Source organism: Scomber scombrus, chromosome 7 (genome assembly GCF_963691925.1).
Source record: "Scomber scombrus chromosome 7, fScoSco1.1, whole genome shotgun sequence".
Classification (NCBI taxonomy): Eukaryota; Metazoa; Chordata; class Actinopteri; order Scombriformes; family Scombridae; genus Scomber; species Scomber scombrus.
In genome coordinates this window covers 13,962,476-13,986,361 of record NC_084976.1, presented here as the reverse complement: position 1 = coordinate 13,986,361, position 23,886 = coordinate 13,962,476, and the positions used below count along the sequence as shown (strand labels likewise).

The window sequence follows — 23,886 nt, the reverse complement described above, 5'->3', positions numbered from 1 at the left end:
TTTTGTTAAACTTAGAGACTTACTGGATACCCCTGCCTCTGTCATATTCTCTGTCATGTTGGTACATTCAACTTGTTTGCCACATACCCTGCTGTGACTAACTCCATTTAAACAATTCGATGTGAGAGGCTGCTGAGTAAAGTGCCTCATTTAACTCATTTATTTTAGTGAGTAATAATGAAATAATCGTTATTAATTCTTGAAAAGTAGCTAGCAGCCGTGCTTGCAAAGCAGCTTGTAAGTGCCCGTATGAGATTGTTGTGAGATAAGGTAATTTATGTTTAAATTAATAACCATGTGGTTGTAGGTTTGCATTTTATTGTTTTATTAATTTGCTTCATTATGCAACTACTTGATAACCAATCTGCAGTTCTGAGATGAGTAAATTGTGCACCAGAGGTAACACTCAAAATTGCGGCATTATCTAGGAACCAGACATGACCATAAGCTCTTACAGTAAACATTCCCAGTGGGGATACATTCTCTTAGGGAGCATAATGATCCAATATGTGTTTATCCTTACAGAGAAGCCAGTGAAGCCCAGCTTAGGGCAGGCTCAGAGACAGTGCTTCAACCTGTATTGGGTGACAAATCAGCCGCATGTAACCGGGCAAGAACTAACAGGAAATCAATGTATCCAGCCACCTATACTACATCAATACAGTGTCTCACTTTCTCGCCAAAAGCTTTCTAGTCTCGCCGTCTTTTCTCTCTCCCTCTTGTTCTCTCGCTCGTTTTTTTGCTCTCTTGTTTTCTGGCTGTGCCACAGCATCTCTATTTTAAGGACATCTTTGTTTCTCTGCTTTGTATTCAAATGATTGGGCTCACAGGCAGGAGGATGAAGCTCCGAGGAGGTGGGAGAGGGGGAGAAGAGAGGTGGAAATTGGCTTTTGGAGTCAAGTTTCTCCCAACCAGATCTCCATGAGGGGATGACAGCTGGAGGAACGCGTCGCTAATTGCCCTAACGCGGGTCACGTGACCTCCGTGCTCTGTTACCATCCAAAGCAATTTGAACAGACAGGGTGGTCAGCGGAGAGAGAAAAATGATCTCTTGTTATGTGTGTGTGTCATACACTGTAGATTTGATCTCAGTCAGAAGCAGTGCGTTATTCCAGGAGTTTGGGTTTGTTAGTGTTGCCTGGAACCAGACGGTGTGGCCGTGTGTGGCCTTCCCCAGTGGCCAGAGTAGATTGCACCTCCCAGCAACAATGAGTACAGCCAGTGGCACATTTCTGTCTGTCTGGTAATGCAAAGTGGGCCAGTTGGTTTGCAGTAGAGTGGGCTGTTCTATTATGTTTGGTTGTTGCAAAAAAACCTCTTACCGCAACTCGATTTTCTTGTAGTGAGACTTTTGGTGGGAAAAATTGGAGGCCAGTGTATGTTTGCTTGTCTCCAGCACGTTGTTACTAAGCAGCGTGCAGGTATTGACACTGACCTTGACATCTTAATCCTTCTCGACCTTATGTTTACAGTACAGAAAGGCGCTGTTTCTTTAGCTCTCTGTGGTTGACAACTGTTGCTGTAAAGATGAGAAAGCTGCACAATGATTTAAAATGTTCAGCCTCATTAAACCTTCGGATCGGATCCATCTTTGCCCGCTCATGTTGTGTGGATGAGCATAACCCAACTTGAAATGACTTAATTTTAACCTTTAGTGAAGAACCCAATCTTTCCATATAGACAAATGGGTCAGGATGAAATTGTTGGCAAAAACATCTGGGGTGCAGCCATTAATTCTGAAAAAACATACTTCATTTTCTTACTTAAATTCAGTGATTTCTGCTCATGCAGAAAGTTTCGGCTCACCCCAGTACAATGAATTAGGTTTTGGGGTAAATGGGATTTCGTTTGTGGTGCTCAAAGCCTTGAAAAATTACATTTAAAAAAACTAACAGTAACATATTTTGCAGGAACAGTGTCTGCGTTACTGTGGACTATCCACGACACCTGGTTTTATAAGTGACTATTTCTTCATTCGACAAACGTTTATAGTGAAAACTGTAACAGAGTAACTGGGCATATTTCTGGAAAGAGATGTTGCCTTTGAGCTTTTGAAGTTTTCCTTTAATGCTATGATCATTTCATTTACCTCCATTGTTTTGGGGTGGAGATAAAAATCTTAATCAATCTCAATCTTTTAGCAATACCTCATTTGGCAGGAGCAGACACTAGTAGTGGTAGATGGAGAAAAAAAAGTTCTGTAATTAATGCTACATTTTAGAAAAATATTGAACATTTAGGTTTATGTGGTTGAGGGATTGTGCTCTGATTTTTCAAATATTGTTGTCCATAATTACTAGAAACATTTATGCATACAGTAAGCAACCTTAAGTACAAATCACATATTCATGTGTTCTGTAGATTCAGCATTTTGCAACTCTATAAACACAAGTAGACACACACACATACATGCACACATATACACACACCCAGATTTACTTAGAGACTGTTTCAGCTGCAATTGATTGTTGTGTGTGATTGATGGGCTGTCTCACCCAGCCCTGGAGCTGCAGTCTCAAGATATAGCAGCTGCACACTGCACACACATTTGATAGCCTTTTATAAGATTGTCTCAGATGGCTGATAGAGTCACTACTGTTGGTTGGAGCTGTGTAGTGAGGACACAAATTGACCATATAGAACTCTCTCCTTCTTTTTCTCTCTCTCTATCTTTCCCTCTTGTTATTTAGGATAATTTCAATTCCCTTAAATTTCATCCACGTTTCCCTCACTTGCATCGTAGTCCCTCCCACCGTGGATTAATAGAGAGATGATGACAGAGTTTGTGTTGGTACACATGTGCACTGTGCTAATATTAATAAAGATGTGCACACTCTGTATCACTGCCAGAGCAGCTGTTTTCTCTCTGTGGCCTGTTACCTGTTCAACAAACTCCTGCACATCAATTAAAACTTGTATTCTGTATTTATACTGTGAACTGTGTCCTGCTTAGAGGCACATGAACCGTTTCTACTGGCAGAATGTGATTATATTATTTATTCATTATTTGTGTCTGTATTTATTGATATTCTGATTGTGAATTAATTGTTATGAATTAATAACAATTAATTCACAATCAATCACAATTGATTCACAGAATGCGGTTAGGGTGTCTTTTGAACACTGGAAATTATTTATTGGGCTAAATGTTTCAGGGAAAATTGAAATGATGTAACTCATAATAAACATGCAATCAAGAAATTTCAGCCTCACATGTGAGTAAATGAAATTGATAAATGATGTAAATTAAGAGTGTTGCTGACATTCAGACTTTCTTCCTCTCCCTGACTTTAATTTAATCTATAATGATATTTAATGGGCGAAATAGCAGATCATGAAAAGAAAAACCTTTCTAATAAGTGTAGAAAGTTGTTTATGATTATTTTGTTGTTCAGACCGACAAATTAACACAGAAGTTTTACTAGATGGTGTATTAGAAAACTTAGAATATAAGACTTGATTATAAATAAATTAAAAATATAAAAATGTGTTCAGTTTAATCTATAATCTGCCTCTACTTAGCGATGTTGTGATGTATCAGATCAATCTGATCAGCAGCCATGTCCAATCAATAACTGACATCTAATAAAGGCGGGTGTATCAGCTGATAAAAGACTTCCGTGAAGGCTGCTCACTCCTCTGAGCAGAAATCAGAGCTTTGAGATAAGTTTTTAAAATAGCAGACCGACTCCCAATTCAAGCTAGGGTTGAGGAGCAAGGACATATTAAATAAGAGAATTGAGACACATTTAGTCTCACACTTTTCCAGCTCTGTCTAACACATGAGCTCACACACCTCCACATTCAAGTGCTCACAGAAACATACAGACAGGTTCTGGCAGATGCTGTTTGTATATGTGCGTTGGGTTTGAAGGGTGGCTGACTAGGCGTTGATGCATTCTGAGAGTCTCTGTTGACAAGCCACTAATGCAGCATGGCACTGGGTGGAATGAGCAACAGGGGCACGCAGCAGAGGATGGAGTGTAAACTGTAAACCAACACTTGGGCTGAATGGAGTTGTTTGTCACTGCAGGTAGCAATTACATGAACCAGACTGGTCTTGAGTAAACTCCCTGATCAGAAGGGTGCCCCTTCACAGGCCGGGCACGGAGGCCGTGTTGATACATTCTGCGGCCTGGTCCCCGTGTTTGAACATACTCAGGCTGAGCTTTCAACCTGTTGACTATTCCCTGTGTCTGTGTTTGTGCAGCACTAAAAGCACGAGCAGCTCCAACTTAACACTTTGGATTAACATAGTCACAGGTTACTGAGATGTGCAGATAAGGCTTGGCGCCAGGTCATGCACAGCGCTACAGCAGCGCTCGTTGTACCTGCTGCAGCTTCACACAGGATGCAGTACAGCAGCTGCAGAAAGGAGGAACTAGCACAGGCTCTCCCATCACTGAGGAATCCACATGGGTGACTTCAAAGAAAGATCTCAAAAAATTACAGTTGAAGCTTTTTTTAAAAATTCGATAGTGTATAAAAATGCTGATATTATCATGGTTTCATTGTCAAATAATCACAAAACTTTCTAATATATATATCCTCAACCAAAGTCCAGCAGGTAATTATTTAATGAAAGTTACATTGTGAAGCAAGGTGCATATTTTTCTCACAATGATGAGTCATTGCATTGTATAGTTACCAGACAGTTTCCCTGTGTCCTATCATTTTAAGTGAAAAGTATCATCTCACCTCAGGTTTTCTTCAGCCTAGCTTTTTTCCCCCTTTTTTTGTGTCATGACTGAGAGAGCAAATATAAAGCAGCCGACTGTGAACGACGGGTACAGTAAGCTGCGTGGGAGAATTTGCACTGTGATCTTGACATCCACGCATCAGTGAAACTTGTGGGTGCAGGGAGGACAGCTTTTGAAAATGTCAGTTCCTCTTTCTATATTTATCCACTCCCCCTCCCCGTGCTTTGTCACTCTTTTATTTCATTTGCACACCACTCTTGCTGCATTTTCATGTTTGAGCTGTCCAAAGGCAGATGAAGTTTCTTTGACAGACACTCGGTCTGTTTCACCTCTGTTACAGTAACTCCCAACCAGAGGACACTGTTGCTGTCACTAACCTATTTGTTTCATGTCAGAGGACCTTTTTGTCTTCTGGGCAGTGAATCTAACCTAAGTCTCAGAAAATACTGTTTAACAATCATCGTGGGGTTTACCACTGTTGCAAATTGCTAATGATAGATTTGCCCAATGTGTGATATGTCTTATCAATCAGGGGCTTTACTCAGGCCAGGCTACTTTCCATAATCACTACCCACAGCAACCCTGGAGACATGATTTCCTGTAGCCTTCCTCATAATATACATGAAGTGTACTTTGCTGCATATAAAGACAGCAGTGCTTATTAATGCCTCAGTGCCATGGAGAAGGAAAAGATAATGAGTGTGTTGTGAGGCTGAAATTTAGAACTACTATAAATGGGGAGAGAGTGGCTGCAAAGGGGAGAATTGTGCATTTCTCTGTGTCTAAGAAATAGAAAAGGGAGAGGTAGAGAAGGAGTTAGAAAGCCCCCAAGATGAAAAGAGAGAGTGAAACAGAGTGTTCAGTCTTTCAGTGTTTTACAGGATCAGATATCACATCTGCTGAGGATACATATCGATTGGCATTAACAAAAGACTAGCATGCTCAACTCCATTAGCTGGCTGGTTGGTCGCATGTGTAAGACCTCTATCCCCTAGCTGAATAATACTGCTGTCTGGGTATGTTTGTGTAAAAATAGATGTGCTTATGTACATTTGAAGACAAGCCTATAACACTTCATTGCATTTATAGGTTTGTACCAAGGCACCATTAAATCTGGTTGTTGAACCTCAATCATTTTGAGTACCAACCAAATTGTGTCCATAGAAGAAAATATCAAATGTGTGCTAAAAGTTCGCACTGGCTACATTACTTATTCTTCCTTGCTTACTTTTATCTCCTGATTTAACCCATTATTTTGTTCATTTGAATTACAGTGCATCCGGAAGGTATTCACACCTCTTCACTTTCCCCACATTTTGTTATATTACAGCCTTATTCCAAAATGGATTCAATTCCTTTTTTTCTCATCAATCTACACACAATACCCCATAATGACAAAGCGAAAACGTTTTTTTTTAGAATTTATTAAAAATAAAAAACTGAAATATTGCATGTACATGAGTATTCACACCCTTTACTCAATACTTTGTTGAGGCACCCTTGGCAGCGATTACAGCCCCAAGTCTTCTTGGGTATGAAGCTACACACCTGTATTTGGGGTATTTCGGGTTCAAGTCTGGGCTCTGGCTGGGCCACTCAAGGACATTCACAGACGTGTCCTGAAGCCACTCCTTTGTTGTCTTGGCTGTGTGCTTAGGGTCGTTGTCTTGTTGGAAGGTAAACGTTCGCCCCATTCTGAGGTCCTGAGCGCTCTGGAGCAGATATTCATCAAGGATCTCTCTGTACTTTGCTCCATTCATCTTTCCCTCGATCCTGACTAGTCTCCCAGTTCCTGCTGCTGAAAAACATCCCCACAGGATGATGCTGCCACCACCATGCTTCACAGTAGCGATGGTATTAGCCAAGTGATGAGAGGTGCCTGGTTTCCTCCAGACGAGACGCTTGGCATTCATGCCAAAGAGTTCAATCTTGGATTCATCAGATCAGAGAATCTTGTTTCTCATGGTCTGAGAGTCCTTTAGGTGCCTTCTGGCAAACTCCAAGCGGGCTGTCATGTGCCTTTTACTTAGTAGAGGCTTCCGTCTGGCCACTCTACCATAAAAGCTTGGTCACCTCCCTGACCAAGGCCCTTCTCCCCGATTGCTCAGTTTGGCTGGGTGGCCAGCTCTAGGAAGAGTCCTGGTGGTTCCAAACTTCTTCCATTTATGAATGGTGGAGACCACTGTGCTCTTCGGGACCTTCAATGATGCAGAATTTTTTCTGTAACCTTCCCCAAATCTGTGCCTCGATACAATCCTGTCTAGGAGGTCTACAGACAATTCCTTTGACTTCATGGCTTGGTTTCTGCCCTGACATGCACTGTTAACAGTGGGACCTTATATAGACAGGTGTGTGCCTTTCCAAATCATGTCCAATCAATTGAATTTACTACAGGTGGATTCCAATCAAGTCGTAGAAACATCTCAAAGATGATCAGTGGAAACAGGATGCACCTGAGCTCAATTTTGAGTGTCATAGCAAAGGGAGCGAATACTTATGTACATGCAATATTTCAGTTTTTTATTTTTAATAAATTTGCAAGAATTTCTAAAAAACCTTTTTCACTTTGTCATTATGGGGTATTGTGTGTAGATTGAAGAGGGGAAAAAAGGAATTTAATCAATTTTGGAATAAGGCTGTAACATAACAATATGTGAGGGAAGTGAAGGGGTGTGATACTGGAATACTTTCCGGATGCACTGTAGATATTTCATATCTCATGTATTTTATCTAGTCAAAGTTCAAAATGCATTTTAAAGACTCTACAACAATGCTCCCCATCTTAGTTTACATCATGACTGATCAGCTCTAAAGATAACTGCAGCTGAGGCTGATGGGGATGTTGTTTGTTTTGCAAGAATTTTGTCATCAATCAAAGTATTGGACACATTTAAATTTTAAGCTGTAAAAGTTGACTTTGAGTGGGGCATGAACATACGAACCACATTTTCTGGAAATCCATCCAGCAGATGCTAAAACATTCCACAAAAAACACAAATGGTTTCATCCTTGTGTCACCATGAATGTCAAGCAAAATGTCATGGCAATACGCCCAATAGTTGTTGAGATATTTAAGTCTTGATCAAAGTGGTGAACGGCCTCACCAACTCACAGATTGACATTGACATCCTTAGAGCCTGGCAATGTTAATGGGAAATGTTAATGCTCAAACAAGTCCTGAAAAACTGTGCATCAGATCTATATATGTTATACAGGCTGCACAACCCCCATTATCTGCTCAGTAATAGTCTATTATTGTGTTTTTATTGTATTTACTGGTAGGTAAAAATCATCTACAGTGGTTCCACTTTTCATTCTGTCTTACCAAACTAAACTTGTTATAGATGTATCTCAGGAGAAAACTACATATGTTCAATGTTATGTCACACAATAAGATGTATGGAATAACCAAGTCAATGTTTTAGGTGAAAGGGGAGAATGAACCAATGATACAGCAGCATTTGCCAACTTAATGACTAGATTTAAAGGTTTGACATCCTGTTCCTGGTCAGACCACTTGTCTTTTTTGTCCTCAGTTATTTTCCAAATGAATGTAAACAGGTAGAGCAATACAGAGCTACAGTGGCTTTTTTTTACGCTAGGTGGGATCCCTCTTTAAATGGATCTTATTTCTATCATAATACCACAGTCATATGGACAGAGGGGGGTCAGTTTACTGGAACACTGCACGTCTGAAATAATCTTCCCTCAAAACAGAGACAACCCTCTCTGAATTCTGCCATATTTGCCTTTTACTGCCTGTGTCTGCAGTTTATGGGGTGAAAGACCAAAAATATGTCATCTGTATGGTTGTCTGTAACTGCACAAACCATTCATTTGGTCTAAATTATAGTCTGGGGCTGCACCAAAACAACATTAAAAGTTTCTTTAAAAGCATGATATTTGCATTTTAGGTGCCTCTGCATTATATTATATAGATAAGTTTGTGTTATATACGTGAAACTGCCTCATATGTCCATACCACAGGGGAGTCATTGTTTCTGTTTACTGTAAATGAGAACAGCTTTGCATAATATCAGCTTTACATGCTTGGGGCCAGTGGGTAGCATATGGTCTCTGTTTATTACAACATCATGAAAGCTTGCTTTCACATTCTTTGCACATCCCATGTTGATCCCAATGCTGAAAAATATTATTTCTTGTGTTTTTGCTTGTATGGCTAACACCTCCTAGCTCACTCTGTCTTCTAACCAGACTGTGTCTGCAGCCTGGTCCCCGGACTTGCTAATCGTTACGTCTGTGTAGAGCAACTTTCCTGTCAATCATCGCCACAGTGGCAGTTTTGTTCCCGGGCCTCTACCCTCTCTCCCCACCTTCCCGTCAGAACCCCTCAGTCTGAGGAACAGAGGACAAAGGGATGACGGATGGGTGAAGGTCCCTCACAGGGAAGTACAGTATAGAAGGTGTGTGCTGTAAAGGGTGACAATGAGCACATTCAGACAGACACAATACAGTGCCTTGGCCAGCATAGCCAGCAGCCTGTGAGAGTAGGCCAGCATCAGGCCAGCACAGCAGTCCCTACAGTAGTCAGCCAACAGCCGCACGGAGCGAGGGGTAATCACCAAGTCCTGAACAACACTCCTATTGACTGGAACCAAATAAAATAAGAGAGGAAACACAGAGCAGAGAAAGAATAGGGAGCATGTGAACGGTCCAAGAAGAACAGCACAGGGGAAGACGAGAGGGAACCAAAACTGGAGTGGTAGAGATTTGATAAAGAGAAGGTTATCAGCAGGTAAAATGAGGTTTAAAAGAAAAATCAAAACCTGAAATATACAGTAATGGAGCAATTAGATAAAAAGGGAAGCAGCTCCTCCTTTGACCCATCCTGTCATCTGGCTGTGAGTCCCACCAGACCACCACGTGTTGCGGGCCTGTGTGGACCCATGTTCCCTCTGCCTGCTTTCTGATCAGTAGCCCAGCCATTCGCTAGTTATGTGTGTCGGCTCGTCGCTGTGTGTTTATTTTAGAGTGTGTGACTCACACTTCCTGTGCTCTGCCAGTGCAGGCAAAGCTCTATGGAACAGCAGGACCTCCGTTCATTCTCAATTCTCTCTTTCTCTTTCTGTTTCTCTCCCTCTCTCTCATATTGCACTGCTGATAGGCCCAGCCCGAGCTCTGCGTAATGCGGGGGCTTACTTGAATGGTTGCCACTCTGGAATTCATTTACAGATGCATTACAGTGGCACTCTGGCTGGGACTGGAAGATTACGTTAATGAGTCATGTAGGTCGCGTGTTTATCAGGAAGAAGGCTGTTATTTTCCCTTTATCTTCATTCACCACTACAGTAAGACAACTTAGCTGATAAGAAGGTGATAATTGTGGGGAATCGCCTCCAGGGTTCTGTCTTGCAGGGGAAAACCCCATGTTAGACCTGTTTTGTAATCGTATCTACAGGCAGTGTACCACTGCCACTGAATGTGAATGAGTTAAAGAAAAACATCAGCAGGCGTTCCTGTCTTGAATCTGTAGATTTTTGTTTCACTTTTATGATTTGTCATGAACTTTGCTTGCATTGGCAATAAGAAACGTTGACAACTCATGTGATTTAAATGATGATTTTCAGACATTACTCATGCTACAGGAATCGCTCTTAGTTCCTCCTGCATCTTCCTCATCCTTCCCCCAATACATTTTACAGTGGAAAGTCATTTTAGTGTCTTCCTCTCTCCCTCTCTCTCCATCACTCTGTTTTTGCCTTACCCCCACCCTCCTTCGTTCTCTCTCCCTCTCTCCCTCTCTCGGCAACACACCCACTCAAAAAGTCATATCCGCTCTCACTCTCTGGCTCTCCCTGCTTGTCTCACAGTGCCTGTGAAGCGTCTCTAAGGGGGAAGACCAGACTGCTCTGTCAGGTAATCTAAACTCTGTCTGTTTCTCTCTCTCTATCTCTCTCTGTGCCTCTCTCTGTGCCTCTCTCTGTGTCTCTCTCTCTCTCTCTCTCTCTCTCTCTCTCTCTCTCTCTCTCTCTCTCTCTCTCTCTCTCTCTCTCTCTGCCCTCCCCCTCTTACTCTCTATCTTCTTCTATTATCTAAATCCACCTTTGTCGTCCTCTCTCTGTCTAACTCTGCTCAAACTTCCTCCCTTTCTCTTTCCCTCGTTATTCCTTTACTTGTCATCTACGTTAAACATAGTTATTTAATTTTTGCAGCAGTTGTGTGAAATTGTGTCTGCATTTGATAATTCATTGTTGCAAATTTGCTATTTAGTAATGTATCTCAGTACTTTGGTTTAACACCCAGTTTGAAGGATTTAACTTCACTTTGACAATGCCAGAGGCTCTTTTTCACTGGTTTAAGGATGATATATGTTGTGTTTTATCATGTCAAAGGGTGTCACTGAAGCATTTGGACATACAATATTAAGTTGTCAGGAGTTTCTTTTTCAGTACAAGACTTTATATACAGTATGTGACACCTATTGCGTGTTTGTCCTGGTAGAGAGATCACTCCTCTGTTGTTTTGCCATTGAAGTTAGTTTTTTGTGGAGGTTTCCTCACCTCAATTGTGGGTCTGAGAATGTTGTATCTTGTATGTATTGTAAAGCCCTTGAGATTTTTCAGCTACATCAATCAAATTGACTCACTGACAAAGTGATGACTTGTCCTGGCCACAAATAAAGTGATGGAAAACCCAGCAACCTGCAATTTAGCCAAAGTTGTGGTCACTTTGTTTTTACAGTTGATTATGTCAGCAGAGGATCCTATTATTAAAACTCTCAGTGCAATCTTCTCCTGCCATAGAGGTGTGCATTACGCGGCTCCGCTGAGCCTCTCGTGTTTGATTTAAAGGCTGGTATTGCCCTGCAGTTCACTGGCTTGTGTTTAATCAAAGTGAACACTGTGACGGTTTTGAACTGCCTGTCTTATCAAAGCCCTGTGAAATTATTCCCTACACCCTCTCACCTCAGAGGTACAGCAATCCCAACGTATCTGCACGGAGCTGGGAGAGAGAGAGTGAGTGAGGGCTCTGGTATGTGGAGTGTTTTCAGACGACGTCCCCCTCAGCGCTACTGACAGAAGTGATATTCCTGGGTCAGTGAGAGTCTTGGTCTCTGAGGTTTTACACTCTCTCTGGCGTCTGGTTCTGTTTTCGAGGTTTCTTTTTACTACCAAAGCAAACTGCTGTGATTAGTTAGTGTTACTGTCTAGGATTTGGAGCTTGAGTTTGATTGACAGCTCTGTGTTTTGGTGGTGGTGGTGGTGATGGCAGGAAAAGGACTGTGATTTAACTTTTTCCACACACCTTATCTTTAGGAAATGCTACAGAGCCTCTTGTGCAGTGTCAAATGCTGTATCGCTTGACTGAGGAATAGTGTGGATCAAGCTGTCGCAGACAGTACTGTATGTGCTTGTCGGCTGTGACATCGACCCATCGTCACTCAAAGGGGCTGGATGTCAAGGGTCATGCCAACTTGTCAATGCATGCGGAGGCCGAGCATTTCCCCTCCTCACTTCCTGCTGCCAGTGTGCGCCTGTAGTCAGAGAGGATGCTGGGAGATAAATTTAGACCTCCAGCTCCCTCTCCATCTGCTGTTGCTCAGAGTAGGCTGGTTTCCATGGGAACCTGCACCAGGCTACCGCTAGTAAGAGAGAATGGGGAGAGAAAAAAAGAGAGATGTGTGTGTGTTTATTTGTTTGTGTGTGTGTGTACGTGTGTGTGTACGTGTGTGTGTATGTGTGTGTACGTGTGTGTGTGTGTGTGTCTTTGGGGGGGTATGACAGCAGATTTTTTTTAAAGCACTTAAGAGGGTTTATCTGTTCTCAGGGCACACAAGGTAATTTAATGGTTAGCCCATATTTTTATCCATCATTACCAGCTGCATGAAAACGTCTGGCTATTGATGAGGAAATGAACACAGAATCAACCAGCCGTATTCTCCTGTGCATGATAATGAAGTTTTAACTGTAAGACTGCTGCAAAGCTCCTGCACTATACTTACTGAGCAGAAGTTGAACTAAATGGTTGTTTTATTGGATTTACAAGTAAAAGTATAACTGCTGGACTTGATCGACGCAGCAGAGATGACGGAAGGAGACAGTGTGTGATAGCATGTGTGTGTGTGTGTGTGTGTGTGTGTGTGTGTAAGAAGATGGAGTGTGAGCTCTTCCATGTGTCAGGGCTCCCCTGGGTACCTGCATCAGTGCCTGTTTTCTGCTGACAAAGCTTCTTTGCATGCCTCTACACACCCACACACACACATTTCTGCACACACTCCTCACTCATTCTCTCGTCTTCTCTCTGTGGACCAGTCATTAATCACATTTTCGGTACAGACACCAGAAACTAGTTCACACAACAAATCATTGCGTACACCATGAGACTGTTCTGTGAATAATCATACTGATCATTCAAAACGGGCCAGAGGTAGAAAAATGGGGGGCAGGGCTACTATTATTAGCTTGTCGGTTTTATTTTGACCTTCAATCAAAAGAATAAATAAATAAATGACACTGTATAACATCTGCATCAGTGGTTTCCTGTTAGCGCCGCAGCCTAAAAATAGAGCACAGTGAGGAACACCCTTCCCCACCATCATTGATAAGGTTAAGCAAACGTGCATGTGAGGTCTTATCATGGTGATATCACTTTCACCTATAAGTAACTGGTTTCTATTAGTGTGTACACAAGCCCATAGTCATATCTGCAGAATGAGGATGATGAGAAGGAGGAAAAACCCTCATCCAATAGCAAGAGGATTGCCTTAGTGGATCCAGGGCAAGTCACCTCAGCGCAGTGTAGTTGATTGGCTGATCTGATCTGTCAGAGTGGATTTAGGGCTGCTGTGTGTGTAGTGGGTACTGCTCTCCAGGGAGTCTTACTGTACACTGTATGAATGCTGTAGGGTGTGTGTGTGTGCATGTGTGTGTTTTGGCTTAATGTAGGCTAGACTCTGGCATTCCTTCCCCTCATCTTCCTGGCAAGGCCCTGACTGTGTGTTTCCCCCGCTCAGAGCTGGCAGTCTAGGCTGCTATGAATAATGTAAGCAGCGCTCTCCCCAACCTTAAAACCTTCTAATCATCCTGTTTAAGGTCTGCATCAACAGCTATGCCAGAGATCATTAAGCTTACACTCTGATAACCAACCACATGAGCAAAGACATATATTATAGGGGGATTGAAGAGGTCCATTTGTCTGGCTCTTCGTGCCCTCCTCCTCAATCTTTCTATTTTCTATGCACAACATCAACTTTTTTTTTCATCCAGACCCACTCACCGTCTTTCCCACTTGGTTGCTTTTCTAACCCTTTCCTCCACTTCTCTCCACTACACAACTCTTTGTGAGCTCCACTCCCTCCTGATCTAACTTATCTACATACTCAAAGCTCAAGACCGAAAAAACTATAGCTGCTGCCATATACAAAAACCTTCCTGTACAGCTGAGAAAGTGGAACACAAGCAAAATAGAAAAGTGATTTTTAATGGTGTTGGTTTGGTTTGTTGTGCTGCGTAATTGCTGATTGTTGATGGTTAAAATCTGCTGTTATCAAAGCGTAGGCCTGCTCAGAGAGACATGCTAAACAGATGATGGGCCCTTAGCAGATGTGAGGTAACGTGGAGTTGGAGCTGAGAATCTGTCAAGTTGTTTCCAAGAGGAAGAGTGTTTCTCTTTCTTTTTTTCCCAGTGTAAACTGGCTCTAATGAAGGCTGACTGTGCAGATTGTTTTTTTAGACATATGGAGAGAGCAAAAGTGTGGCTCATTAAAAAAAACTGTCAGTGCTGCCTTGCCACTGCTGGCACCTTAAGCTGCAGTCTTCTGCCTGGGCCTGTTTATTCAGCCAATGGATCACTGATTCACTCTTTTCTCTCTTCCCCACCTCTTCTCACTTAATCTTGCACCTTTTCTTACTGTATTTCTTATGCATATCTATGATATTACATCTATACATTTTCTGTCACTCACATCCTCTCAATCAATTTATGCATTTGCTCTGTATCCATGTGAAACATTAGAACTCCCTCCCTCGTTATCTTCTCTCATGGTATGTTCTTGGCTGTCAGAGGAGGTGCATGTCGTGCACATCATCACAGCTGTGAGGTGAACACACACGGCATCCCCCTTCTGTGAGCACTGATCTCCAGACAGGGGGGGGGGGGGGGGGGTTGCAAGTAGTTTCCGTGTCTTAGAGGATGATTGATACATTGGATGAGCTTTTTGCTGGGATTGTCAGCGGTTGAGCATGGCTGCTCAGTGAAAATGTTATGATTGGCCCCATCCATTCCCAGAATGTGTTTTGATTGGCTGCAGCACAAGAATCCCATGTCTCGAGTTGAGACAGAGTGCAGGATTTGTAGTAAGTGGGGAATATTATAGCACATACATCTTGATAAAAGAGGAGATTTCAACGTACCCTCATCTCCAAGTCTTCATGACCAGCCATACTTGGATTCTCATAAAGGCAGCTCTCTAGAAATGTGAGTGGGAAATATTACAATAGATCTATCTTGATAAAAGGTTTCACAGTACCCTCTCTCAATGGGTTTTGTAGCAAGCAACCACTCTTGGCCCCTTATAAATACTGTACCCTGGTGGCTGTATAATAGTAGAGTGAAGGATGTACGCCCAGTAGACTTATTCACTAGAAAACAGCCCCCTCTCCATTTTCCCCCTTTAGCTTTAGTACCAGATCAGATATGCATAGGCTATATTTCCAACATTTGTTTTGACTCCTTGCCCTGACACTGTGGTCTCCTCTGTTGGTGCCAGTGCTGTGGATGCTGCCTGGCTGGCCCTCAGCTGCTCTGTCTCCTGCAGAGTACGCCAGTCATGAATCAGATAGGAATCAAATATGTTTGTTTTGAGAAGTTGTCTCAATTTTAAAGTTTTTAGTTTTTATTTTAATTCTAAAGGGATTAACACGTGTTTATACGCTGGGTGGACACGTACATAGTACTTGATACTCATCATGCCTTTTTGAAAATGTTACAATAATAGAAAATCTTGACCTAACATTTCTAAATAGATTTACAGTAGGTGTGCCTCTGTCTCCTGAATCACTGCACACAATCTGCTTATTAAGAGTTGAAGCCAGCACAAATGAGAGCAATAACATTCTGCTGATGCAATTACCTCACTAATGATGCCATTACAACACTGATCCCACTCAGTATTGTCAGAGTGAAAGTGTGTTGTATGGCCAAAGTTGTGCAAACCTAAGTTTAAATATGGGTTTACTCTGTTCTTATTGAATTGTTGCCTGTCATCTTGTTTACATACGTTTGGTGAACGCAGTGTTTGAATGATATTCTAGTGTCAGCTGCTTCAGCTGGGCTGTGCTGTTTGGACAGTGGGTGGTTTTGTGGAGTTGAGAAAGGCTAGAGAAAGAAAGAGAGAGAGAGAAGTGAGAGTTTGCAGTGATTGAGAGAGGTGTAATGGCAGCATGCTCATCTGTTTTCAGACTTCACTAAAAAGTTATGTGGAAAAAATGTTTGACTGTTTCATTCCCTCTCACACACCCAGGTCGTTTACAATATCACATCACAAGATTACACAAGACACTATTTGTCAAAATATGATATGTGGAAGCATTTTTTTAAGTTTGATAATAGGACACTAATGATTTAGGCCTTATACTCTGCTACCAGCTCTCTTTTTGGAAGCCCTTAGCATGTCAAGAAGTGCAAATTAGCAGAGATAACTTCTTTATCACCTCTCTTTTTGTTTTGTTTTTTGCTTTTATTCAGAAAAAATCTCTATTTATTGAATATTGAGGAGAAAAATGTTTTCACTTTGAATATTATTTCTGCAGCACTTTACCATACATCTTGGTATGTATTAATATGTTTCCACTTTCATTCAGTACTCAGTGCTTGTCTTTCTCTGTGTTTCTTTAGACCCATCCAGAAGCTGAACCACTAACACTTGAGAGCCAACAAAGGAGATGCAGGAAGGACATTAGGAGGGTTGTTAGCATGGCTGAGACTGGACAGAAGCAGAGCTGCTTTGTACTGAGAAATGACCTATGTTTACCTGCATCCATGCAGCTCCAGGGCACCTTTTAATGATGCCGCGTTTGGTCCTCTTGAATAACTTTAGGCCCTCACTGAAAAAGGCCCTTCTTTGTAATTTACAACTCAGTCTGTCGATGATCCCTTGCCTCTGACCTCCCTGCTGCCATGCGGTTAGCCCCATGAGGCTCAGAGAGCCCTCCCTTACGTATCTGTGAGGCCTCCTCCCCACTCTATGGAGGCTGAGCCCAGCCGTCCGGGTGATGGGGAGCGCTCTGGAAGGCAAGAGCAGCAGCATGTGTCAGCTGAATCCTCACAAGGGCCTTGTCCACCTCAGCAGCCCCAGCAGCCCCCTACTCCTCGTCCTGTACACAGAGCCTTGGGCCGCCTGCAAAATCGCCAACCCAAACGCACTGACCTTCTGCTTCGGTTACAGCAGCAGCAAGCAGTAGCATGGCAGCATTCAGATACACCAGGTCCCTCAGGAGGCAGCTTCTTCTCTCCAGCTTCCCCATCAACCTCATCCCTCCCCTCCACTTCTTCCACCCGGGGTGAACATAGTCAAGGGGCCCCATCTCATTCAAGCCAAGAGAGCAAAGAAGTGGTCAGCTCACCCAGAAGAGGGGAGAAGAAACCCCAAAAACCAGGGAAATATGTGTGCACTTACTGTGGCCGTCCATGTGCCAAGCCAAGCGTTCTTCAAAAACACATTCGCTCCCATACAGGAGAAAGACCCTATCCTTGTGCCCCATGTGGCTTTTCTTTCAAGACCAAGAGCAACCTGTACAAACACCGCAAGTCCCATGCCCATCGCATTAAAGCAGGCCTGGCATCCAGTCGTGATGAACCCAGTTTGAGTGGACCAGAGGGCAGTGTCGTTGGAGAAGATCCTGAAGAACCCACAGAGGGAGAAAGCACTGAGTCTGAGGAAGAGACAGGCCAACACAGAAAATCCTCCTCTAAGGAGATGTTGGGCCAGCAGAGGAAAGGTGTTAAGGAGCTGCTTGCTGGCTCAGAGGAGAGCCAGCGGCCTGAGGACTCCCAGGCTGTCAAACAAAGGCTAGCACTGAGGCTTAGTGAAAGGAAACGTGGCCCCATGGCTTCTCCGGATGACCCTCCTTCCTCCCTCTCCACCTCATCTTCTTCTCTAGGCCCTGGGAGTAAGGGCAGCACAGAGTCTGGCTACTTCTCTGGATCAGGAAGCACTGATCTGTCCCAAGTTAGTCCTCCTAGTGCCAGTGCCAAAACCTACGCAGAAATTATTCTAGGGAAATATGGAAGGCTGGGTGGACAGCAGCGTAGTCCCCATCAACAGCAGCCTTATCCTGCACTTTCCTCATCCTCAGGAACAGAGGAGAAGAGCATTCCCTTTGCTGTTCCCAAAACGCAAGTAATAGAACACATTACCAAGCTTATCACTATCAATGAAGCAGTGGTAGACACAAGTGAGATTGACAGTGTAAAGCCCAGACGTTCATCTCTGTCCAGGAAGAGCAGCATGGAGTCACCCAAATTTACTGCCCCTAAAGATCCCTATGCATTTGATCCCAAAGGAGAGGTCCCTGGTCCCAGTGGTTTGAGGTATCTCCACAATCCTGAGACAGATCCAACAGGTACCCAAGAGCTTTCAACAGTGCCTCTGCTTAGAAGCCACTCAATGCCATCATCTACCAGCCCACAAGAGCCCTCCACCTCTGGCACCATATCTTCCAGAGGTTACCGTCTCTGCCAGTCATTCGATGAGCAGCAAGCATTGGTAGCAGAGATGAGGGTTGGTCATGCCCAGCGCATGCTGAGGCGCCAGCCTGCCATAGAAGTTCCCTTGGGAGCTGAGCTAATGCTGGAGGAGACTGGCCCCACCTCCTTCTCCTCCTCCTCAGCCAGAGGCACTGAACTAGCCAGGCAGCCACAGCAACAACAACAGCAAAAGAGTCTGAGTCTGTTTGAATGTGAAGCATGCGGGGCTCGCTTCCAACACAGTGAAGGCTACGAGGCCCATAAAGGCATCTGCCCAGGACAGCAAACACTGGAACATGAGAGTGGGGATGCCAGTAAAACATTCAGGGAGGATCGTCCCCAGATGATGATGCACTATAAATTCAGAGCGCTGGCCATGGCTGTGAGGAAGAGGAGGAAAGAGGAGAGTCTGGAGGAGGATCCTCCCAGCCCTGGGTCTGTTGCCATGTCAGGCAGCTCTGCAGGAGTCATCCCAGTGCCAAGCAGACCAGAGCACAGCCAGAGCCTCTCAGGTTTGTTTTTGAATATCCCTGCAGTAGCAGATAAAATTATAACATTATTCTGTAGGAGCAATAAGTTTCTTTTCTTTAAAACCTTTTTATCTATTTTTAATATCTGAATACTAAAATATATACATAAATATATACATAACATACATAATCTTTATTGGGCAAGTATTTTTATACGTGCAAGAAATTTGACTCGGGTTTAGTGGCTCTCAGTGTACATTCACAGAATAACAACGCAACAATCTCCAGACATATACACAAGGATTTTAACTATATACAGGTGAAACCACCTCTGTGAACCATAAACAGAATACAAATAGTGCAAAGAAGTTAAGAGTGCACAGAGTGCTGAGATAAATATTAAATGGTAAAAAAGTAACCGATGGAGGGAAGCAAGAACAGGGGTAATATGGGACTTACGGCTGGTTCTGATTAGAAGTCTGGCTGCTGTATTTTGGATGATCTGAGGCATGTGTAGAGGAAGTTACAGTCTAGCCATCAGAAATTGAAAGTGTGAATTAATTTCTATTATATTCCATAAATCCCTAAACATGTTGTCATTCAAAACCAGTATGCCAATATAATGTTATAGCTACTATGTTGTATCGCTTTGTTTGTTTGTAGGTGTTTCTTTACAGACTGAGCCAAAACAACAGCAGCAGCAGGACAGAAAGGGTGTGTCTGTCATCCAACACACAAGCTCTTTTGAGAAGCAGGAAAGTATATCCATGGAAAGTCAGGAACCAGACCTCAGAGAGAGTCAGCAAACACAACAACCCGAGCCAAAACCATCACCCTCTACATCTCGCCTCATCCGCCAGTCCAACATCCAAGTGCCAGAGATCCTTGTTACTGTGGAGCCTGATGCTGACATGCCATCTGTGTCACCGCCAGTGACATCATCCTTATCCAAGGTACATAATTATTTTAAGGAACATTTAGCTAATTATTGTTGCATGCTTTATTGTATTTGACCACCTTGCCTTTATCTATCATTGAATGTTCATCTGTTTCATCTGCTTCCTCACAGAACATAAGGGTATTGTCATCAGAATTTTTTTTTTTTAAAGGTGAGCAGTTTCTTTTCATCTTACACAGGAGGTAAATTGTTAAATTATTTATCTGTCTTAGGAGGCCGAGAGGGTGGAGGAGTTCCAGTGGCCTCAGCGTAGCCAGACTCTGGCCCAGCTCCCTGCAGAGAAACTGCCACCAAAGAAGAAGAGACTCCGACTGGCAGAAGCAGCCCAGTCCTCTGGGGAGTCGAGCTTTGAGTCTGTGTCTCTGCCTCGCAGCACCAGTCAAGAGAGCAACATTTCACACACTTCAAGCCTTTCTGCTTCTTTTGAGGATACATCAAGATCAGAGCCTGCCATCTGGGCCTCCAGTAGCCAAAGCTCACAAATGTTGATGGTGCCATCCGCTTCCCACCAACACCACCAAAGCCACAAGGAGATGAGGCGCTCAGCCTCAGAGCAGACCCCAGCCAGCCCCCAACAAACAGAGCAGACCTCAGAGACCAGAAGTAAGTCCTTTGACTATGGTTCCCTGTCCCCTCAGCAGTCTGCATCCTCCTGGAAGGAAAGGAGAAAGTGTCTCCTTGTGAAGCATGCCACCTTAGGGGAACCTGAGCAAGAGGAGGGGGCCAGCATGTGCCAGTTATCCAGAGCAGAGAGTCCGAAGCCTGGGCCTTCCCGCTCCAGCCACCCTCCTCTTTACTCAATCGAGGCAAGCCCTCAGTTAAGTCTGGAGGCCACAGGGAAATGCTTGCAGCTGTTACATCCACAAATCCTCTCTCAGGATGTGCTGCCTTTGCAGCCCAGAGGCCAGCAAGCGTTTCCTCCAGGATCACTATCTCAGCTACTCCCAGTCACCACAGCCATCTCTGAAGTGCTCACCACCCAAATCATCCACAGAGACTTCTTACATTCACAGACAACACCCCCACCTATACAGGTACACCCAGCACAGATCCACATGGCAGAACGGTTGGGTATACCACTCCATCAGCTTTCGGCACTGGTTCCTCCCCAGTTCTCCTCAAGGACTAGAGCTAGTCCGACTCTGTACTTGCCTGTTCCTCCAAGACTTATCACACATGTTCCTTCCCTTCCCACTACAGAGTGCAGACCCTCCATCTCTTCCATGTCCTCTGCTCTTACCCATCAGTCCCTTGTAACGATCTCTTACCACCACCCACGCCCAGTCATCGCCACATGCCTGACTCAGTTTACACCAACAGTTTCCCTTGTGGTGCCAGTGCGCCTCCAGACCCATATACCTACCTATGCTAGTGCCATGTATACCACCTTGTCCCAGATCCTGACTTCCACCTGCTCACAGGAGCCCATTTCTTGCACAGCTATGGTCATCATGGGCCAGGTGGAGAGGGACAAACTGCAGAGGTCTTATTTGAAGGTCCCCTCACCAGACATCAAGAGTCTCCTTCCCCTGTCCCTGCCTACGGAGCTGGCCTCAGGATCTGGGGACGGATACGGTCCTCTTGGGGCTGGAGGAAGTAAACGCATGCTCTCTCCTGCAGCCAGTCTGGAGCTTAGTACAGAGGCCCAGCGTCACCAGAAAAGGGTAAAAGAAGAAGAGGAGGGAGAGCAACATAAGGCTGGAGAGGAGGAAGAGGAAGTAGAGGAGAAGGTACGAGATAAGGACGAAAGTAAAGCCACTGGGAGAAAACTGGAAGAAGGAGAGAAGAAACTACCAGAGAGGGTTGAGGTGACTGCCGTAAAAGTGGAGGGGGAGCAGGAGCAAGCACAAAGAAAACCTAATAGGGAGAAAAAGGAGGAGGAGCAGGAATCAACAGGGAAGACAAGTCAAAAAAAGGAAGACGTGCCAGTTGTGGAAAAGGGGATTGAGAAACCAAGCACCCCTTTATATCCCAGCCTCCACACCTCAACAACAGTCAACTGGTGCTACCGGAACTATGTCAAACCTAACCCATCTCCACAGAGGGACCCCAGTACCTCGGTTTATTCTACCTGGAGTGTCAGTGCTCACAACCCCAACTTGCCGGGCCTCAGCACTAAGGTCGCCATGTCTCTGCTGTGCTCCAAACAGAAGCACAGTTCAGAGACGTACACCATGGCCATGGCCCCGATCCCAGCCAAAAGCAAATTGCCCCCTGCCAGTAGCAGGACCCCACGTGTGTCAGAGGTAAACATAACCACAATATACACTTACTGTATTTATAAGGTGATTTAGACAACTTTGTTAAAGAGACATTACAGAATAGAAAGCAATTAGGTTTCACATGTAGCCCCATTAATATGTTCAACATTAAAACAGTTAATAATGTAACATTTTATTTTAAGTTGTTTTGAATTTCCCTATGTGTGTCTCGAGTGTAGGTACATGCCACCCCACCCAGCACCGTCACTGAAGTAAAGGATCAGGAGCACCATGAAAAGGAGGAGAATAAAGAGATGGGAGAAGAGGAAGGACCCTCCACCTCCAAACAGAGTGAGGCCTCTCGTGTTCGCATCTTCGAAGGCGGGTAAGAATTACCAGAGTAAGACCATTAAAATGCCCATCTTTTAATTCAGTATTCAAAATTTGCGATTAATGGCAGTGCCTCATTACACAAGTAATCTGTTCTCCTGTCACAAACCAATGACTGATGACAGCAAAACAGTAACTATGGAGAGCAGACAAGAGTGTACAGAAAATTACAGTAACAGATGGGAGGTAGTGGAGCCCACAGGGACTTCATTTGTACCTGCAGCCAAGCTTTTTCCTCTTACTGCTGGCATGAATCTCTGTGTTTTAGAAGTGTTAATTTGCAGAGATGGTAGTGTGTGAGTGCGTGTGTATGTGTGAAGGGGAAAAGGTTGTCGCCAACTTCACTTTGTGAGGCTCTCATTAATACCTGTTTTCTACACTTACATAAGAAAAGAGAGAGGCACAGTATGAAGCAATCTGCAAGCAATCAGAGTCATAGTCATGATTTTCATGTTGGGTTGCATTGTGTTTGTCTTCAGACCTGTACGTGTTTGTACACATATTCACAGACTCTTTGCGTATTCCATAAATGTCTGAGTGATCGTTTCCACTGGAGCCTGTCTTCTTTCCGAGGTTTACTGTGTTTAGAGCTGAAAGTTTCCCCCAAAAGCTGATCCTGTGTAGATCTATTCACAATTAATCCCCTGAAATCTATGAATTCTAGAAATAGATAAGAAACAAAAGAAAGAGGAAAAAAAGATGGAATCGGTAATGGAGAGAAGTAAAATGAGAACACACTGGTTTTCCTTTTGGTGGACATGGAAAAAATATTTTAGAAAGATATTCAGGGGGAGATAGAGGAGATTTGTAGGGAGGGCTTTTGATAGTGTGTATGTGCTGTGTGTGTGTGTGTGTGTGTGCTGTGTGTGTGTGTGTGTGTGTGTGTGTGTGTGTGTGTGTGTGTGTGTGTGTGTGTGTGTGTGTGTGTGTGTGTGTGTGTGTGTGTGTGTGTGTGTGTGTGTGTGTGTCAATACATACACATTAGGGCTGGTTTTTGTGCTTATGTGCACACAGATTGAGTGTGAAAGAGTTGTCTGCTTAGCAGTTGATAAGACACTAATTACTAGTCTTTATCATTTGAAGCCACACATTACACATATTCAGGAAGTGCATTTTCATCCATAAACAGCCCACAGCTTCCTCCCTTCTTCCCTTCATCTGTCTCCATTTTACCACCCTTCTCTCTCTGTTTATGTTTCTGTTTCTCTCTGGCAGCTCTTCCAGTTTTACTTAGCCATGTATTCTCTCTTACTCTTCATTCCGTCTGTAAAAACAAGGGACACAGGTGGTGTTACCCTAGTACTATTTGCTACAACTGGTTAGTAAGGAAATCCAGCTCCACTGTAGGGGTGTTCGATAAGAACAAACCAAATGTCACTTTCTTTCTCAATTATACTTCATTTATTGCCACACGATCAACACATGCTCATTCTTCCGTACAGTATGTGGATGTATAGGTG

The 23,886-nt window shown here is 43.7% G+C and overlaps 1 protein-coding gene across 4 annotated transcripts in view; it reads left to right on the top strand.

The window, feature by feature from the left end:
- The window catches only part of LOC133983223 (transcription factor HIVEP3), a 42,621-nt gene that overhangs the window by 12,800 nt on the left and 5,935 nt on the right, over positions 1–23,886 (top strand). For 3 of the 4 annotated variants that reach the window (XM_062422225.1, XM_062422222.1, XM_062422224.1), the window contains 4 exons: positions 16,557–18,919; positions 19,541–19,830; positions 20,048–22,081; positions 22,276–22,421. In XM_062422225.1, coding sequence (XP_062278209.1) covers positions 16,906–18,919; positions 19,541–19,830; positions 20,048–22,081; positions 22,276–22,421 — 4,484 coding nt within the window. In that variant the 5' untranslated portion in view covers positions 16,557–16,905. Of the gene's footprint in view, positions 1–10,531; positions 10,578–16,556; positions 18,920–19,540; positions 19,831–20,047; positions 22,082–22,275; positions 22,422–23,886 lie in introns of all 4 variants that reach the window. The other variant, XM_062422223.1, reaches the window with a different exon arrangement.